The 5,130-nt window shown below is 33.7% G+C and overlaps 1 protein-coding gene across 1 annotated transcript; it reads left to right on the forward strand.

Annotated features, from left to right (window-relative positions):
• Positions 1 to 322: 322 nt before the first annotated feature.
• PLEKHF2 (pleckstrin homology and FYVE domain containing 2) lies at positions 323 to 3,080 on the forward strand. The gene is given in 3 exon segments (XM_033126730.1): positions 323 to 379; positions 381 to 483; positions 486 to 3,080. Coding segments are annotated over 3 exon segments (747 nt in total). The 3' UTR covers positions 1,073 to 3,080.
• Positions 3,081 to 5,130: the final 2,050 nt, after the last annotated feature.

Raw genomic sequence — 5,130 nt, forward strand, 5'->3', positions numbered from 1 at the left:
ATGACTTATAGTCATTGTTCAATTGTTTGTTCCTTTATGTCTGTAAGAATTTTATACTTTTATAAATACCTACCTAACTGGTGTGGTGCTATGTGGAGATGGTTAATAAATGTTTCTGATGATTATAAAAATTGGGAAATCTTAGCCCTTTTGGTATGCTTAGTGGTTATCTTAGAGGGAAACAATTTGGAGAATTTTGCCTTTTGGGTAAAAGTAATGATTTGTTAGATAAAATTTAGGTTACATTAATTTCTTATATTAATTTACAACTTGTGTTCTAATTTTCTTTTTCTTTTTTTTTTTAAAAGGCTATTAGCAAAACATGGTGGATCGCTTGGCAAATAGTGAAGCAAATACCAGACGTATAAATATAGTAGAAAAACTGTTTTGGAGCAGCTGGTCAACCCTTAACTATACCTGGACGGGTTCTTATTGGAGAAGGAGTATTGACTAAGTTGTGCAGAAAAAAGCCCAAAGCAAGGCAGTTTTCTTATTTAATGATATTCTTGTATATGGAAATATTGTCATCCAGAAGAAAAAATATAACAAACAACATATTATTCCACTGGAAAATGTCACTATTGATTCCATCAAAGATGAGGGAGACTTAAGGAATGGATGGCTTATCAAGACACCAACTAAATCGTTTGCCGTTTATGCTGCCACTGCCACTGAGAAATCAGAATGGATGAATCACATTAATAAATGTGTTACTGATTTGCTCTCCAAAAGTGGGAAGACACCCAGTAATGACCATGCTGCTGTCTGGGTTCCTGATTCTGAGGCAACTGTATGTATGCGTTGTCAGAAAGCAAAATTCACACCTGTTAATCGTCGTCACCATTGCCGCAAATGTGGTTTTGTTGTCTGTGGGCCCTGCTCTGAAAAGAGATTTCTTCTTCCCAGTCAGTCCTCTAAGCCTGTGCGGATTTGTGACTTCTGCTATGACCTTCTTTCTACTGGGGACATGGCCACATGCCAGCCTACTAGATCGGACTCTTACAGTCAATCATTGAAGTCTCCTTTAAATGATGTATCTGATGATGATGACGATGATGATAGCAGTGACTAAGGACATATTTTGAAATATTTAAAATATTTCAAAATTTTAAAAAATTTTGTGACTATCTGAGAAATCAGTTTTGGGAGGAATGTAGAATTAATTCTGAGTTCTCTTTCAGTTTTACTCTAGCCATGAATTTGCCTGAGAAACTTTTAACTTTCGTGCCTCAATATATTCTATAGAAAATAGGTCCTATTATCATCCCTCCCAACCCCACTGCTGCCACCACTCCCTCTCTCCCCCCGAACTCTCCACTCTTCTACGGGGATAGCCTATTACAAGTATAACAGATAAATTTTTGGTTTCTTATTCTTGTTTAATTCTACATCATTTTCTTGGAAGGTTGGGAAAAGATGTTTATTTAACAGATCATGTATCATCTTGTTGTTTATTATATGTTTTGTTATATGGAAAAACTAAAAGCAAAGAATGATGGAAAAAGGAGTATAATGTGGTTAGTTAATATTATTAGCTTTTTTTCTAACCATTCTATCTGATGATTAAGACACCAATAATATAAATACATGATTGGAAGTACTTTTTGGCTTTTTCATACACCAAGTGGTGCCTTATTGTAGCGCTGGTTACATGAAATAAGTCCCTACCTTCTCACTTTATAGTATGTTTTAAAAATACACTGGTGGCTCTTTGAGGTGGTAAAATGAGTGTTTATGATTGGGGTAGAGTTAGAAAATACTAGTCATCTGATAACTACAAATAACTAAATTTAGAGGTTCTTCATTCTATATGAATAAATATTTTTCCATAAAATACTTGTGATTATATTTTTACATTTTATAGTTACCAAATTATAATTGTCAAATATAAATTTCAAATTAATAGGTTATTCTAAGAGTTTGGTTTGAAATTTATCAAATATAGAATTGCATTGCATTAGTTTCTATTTTTAGTAAGACATTTGTAGGTATAAATTCATCTGCTGTAATATTATTTCCAGAATGTAAAAATTTTATAAAATTGTTGAAATTAATCTGTTATAAAAACCCTGTGTTAGAGCACAAATCTACTTAAGCTGAGATTTGGAAGAAATCATATGTAAGAATAGTCAAGACAGACCAATTAAGTTTGACTAGACTTCATATCTGTGGGAATATTGTCTATTTCGGTGTGAAACTATCTTGGATTTACAAATATAGTGTTATATTTTATAAAGTTTTGTAAGGTCCCAAACAATATTTCTATTTTTGTAAAACAATTGTTTATCTAATTCATTTTGCAATGTATGGAAATAGAGTAGCAATTGATCTTTCTAAATTGTGAACTTTACTGAGTCAGTCTAGATTGCTTTTGAGAAGTGGTAATTTTTCACTCTGTTTTTGAGGCAGCCACTAGGTTGATATTATTTATCATATAAACTTGATGCATTTGCACTACTTTCTCCATTTGTATGCTGCAAATAACGAGTCTTTCAAATACAAAAAATCAGTCTATAAAGATTGTTTTAAATTCTAAATTCTTTTGTTTTTAAACCTTTAAATCTGGATATATTGTATATGTTATGAGAAGTTTGATTCAGTAACTTGTGTTGGAAGATTCTTTGGTTGGTTAAGGCACTAGCTTTACTGTTAAATTGTGAAAGCATCTGAGACATGTAGGAGATGTGAGAGAAAAGCACAACAGGTTTTTTTTGTTTGTTTGTTTTACTATCAGGACTTTTGTGTCCAAGCAATATGTCATATAATGAACACATCTAAAAAGGACCATGAAACCTGAGAAGTGCTAATAGAGACTTGCTGGTACATAGAAACTTAGCAAATTTAGGAACCAAGGGGAAATGTTCTGTGATAACATTTGCATTGTCAACCTGTATTGACTTTTTTAACAATAAAAATACTTTACTACTTACTTTCTGTTTTGTGCGTGTTGTAACTTGAAGATTTTTTTCCCTCTTGCTAAGGTAATGGAGAGGTTATGCAGTTTTCCCCTCATTCAACAGCTTTGAGTACCGTCTGTGTGCCAGGCATTGTTCTAGGCCCTCAGGGTAGAGCAGCGAACAAAAATTCCCTTTTCACGGAGTTTATATGCAAATAGAATCCAAGATGTGGTTTCTTCCATAATTTTTCTTGTAATTTTAAAGCTTTTGTAAATCTTAATTATATGTAAAGCTGAAATGACTTTGGTGCTGATGTTTCATGTCATTTCTCTTGAATGAAATTTACATGGACTGTACTGGATTCCTAGTGCATTAACCAAATTGGTAACTATTGGCATAAAGATTCTGTAGATGCCAAGGAAAGTATGAAGGTGAATACATCTTATACAGGAAGGAATTCATGCCTTTGGGTCAAGTGCATACAATGGCCATAATTAATGTAATTTGTTTATATATCTTTATCATTTTTATGCTGAAATTCTTCGGTATTATTAAATTATATACCTTATAATTCTTGAAAGGTCCCAGTACTTGAGCTAGCTGCAGTTTCCTTTCTCTCGGATATGGTAATTTTGTTCTCAAATACATGGTGTAGCTTTAAACAATATGTTAGCAGTTATCTACATGTTCACATGTGTTAGATTGCTATACATTTTACAAGATAAATAAAATTTAATAGTGAAGTCTAGAATGAAAATACATGAAATTTGTTTAGTTTATTGATAGTATTTTAAAGTTTCTTTAAAAGCTAAATCATTTTAGGGCCGGCCCGGTGGCTCAGGCAGTTAGAGCTCCATGCTCCGAACTCCGAAGGCTGCTGGTTCAATTCCCACATGGGCCAGTGGGCTCTCAACCACAAGGTTGCCAGTTCAATTCCTTGAGTCCTGCAAGGGATGGTGGGCTCCGCCCCCTGCAACTAAGATTGAACCGGCACCTTAAGCTGAGCTGCCTCCCGGATGGCTCAGTTGGTTGGAGCGCATCCTCTCAACCACAAGGTTGCCGGTTCGACTCCCACAAGGGATGGTGGGCTGTGCCCCCTGCAACCAGCAATGGCAACTGGACCTGGAGCTGAGCTGCACCCTCCACAACTAAGACTGAAAGGACAACAACTTGAAGCTGAATGGCACCCTCCACAACTAAGATTGAAAGGAAAACAACTTGACTTGGAAAAAAGTTCTGGAAGTACACACTGTTCCCCAATAAAATCTTTAAAAAAAAAAAAAGCTAAATCATTTTAGATTCATTCAACATTTATTGAGTATCTTATGTCAGGCTTTAGTGTTGGTGTGGGTGTTTTAAACTTTTTAAAGGTACGTTTCTACTGCAGTTATTATCAATGGCATTCCCTTACATATCACAATTAATTTCTTAAAAATCAATGGCATTCCCTTATATATCACAATTTCTTAAAAATTACTTTGTACTGGAAAATTTTTTTACAACTATATACCTCATATACCAAATTTCAGCTGTAGAAAGCAGAACTTTAAACCATATAACCAACAGTATTTCTCTGTGTCCACTCTAACTTCAGTAGTTGGCAAACACAGAAACTGGCAACAGTAGAATTGCTTGGCTTGATAATTCTTATCAATTTATCAAGAATAGAAAGGTAGAGAAAGTTGGTTGATAATATTGCTAACACTATCTTGTCTTTACCATCCAAGCCGTTACTGTATTTAATTATTCACACTAGTTAAAATGATTACTGTAAAGCTTTGATGATATTATCTAAGTTTATGAAAAAAAGTATAGTAGGTACCACTTCAATCAGATTTTATGTCTGCATGCTTCTGTCAGCTTATTGTTTATATCTAATTGGAGAAATGTCTATTAGGATCCTATGCCCCCTTTAAAATTAGGTTTTCTTTTTTTCATTGAGTTGTAAGAATTCTTTATATAACCTGGATACAAGACCTTTATCACATACATTATTTACAAGTATTTTCTTCCATTCTGTGAATTATCTTTTCACTTTCTTGATGGTATTGTTTGAAGCACAAAAGGGTAATTTCGAGGAAGTCTGGTTTATCAATTTTTCTTTTGTTGCTTGTGCTTTTGACGTCATATCTAAGAAAAACCATTGCCTAACTCACAAAGATTTACTCTTATGTTTTCTGAGTCTAATGAGGACTATTGATTATTGATATGCAGAACATATCATTAATAATTA

Source organism: Rhinolophus ferrumequinum, chromosome 14 (genome assembly GCF_004115265.2).
Source record: "Rhinolophus ferrumequinum isolate MPI-CBG mRhiFer1 chromosome 14, mRhiFer1_v1.p, whole genome shotgun sequence".
In the NCBI taxonomy this organism is placed as follows: domain Eukaryota; kingdom Metazoa; phylum Chordata; class Mammalia; order Chiroptera; family Rhinolophidae; genus Rhinolophus; species Rhinolophus ferrumequinum.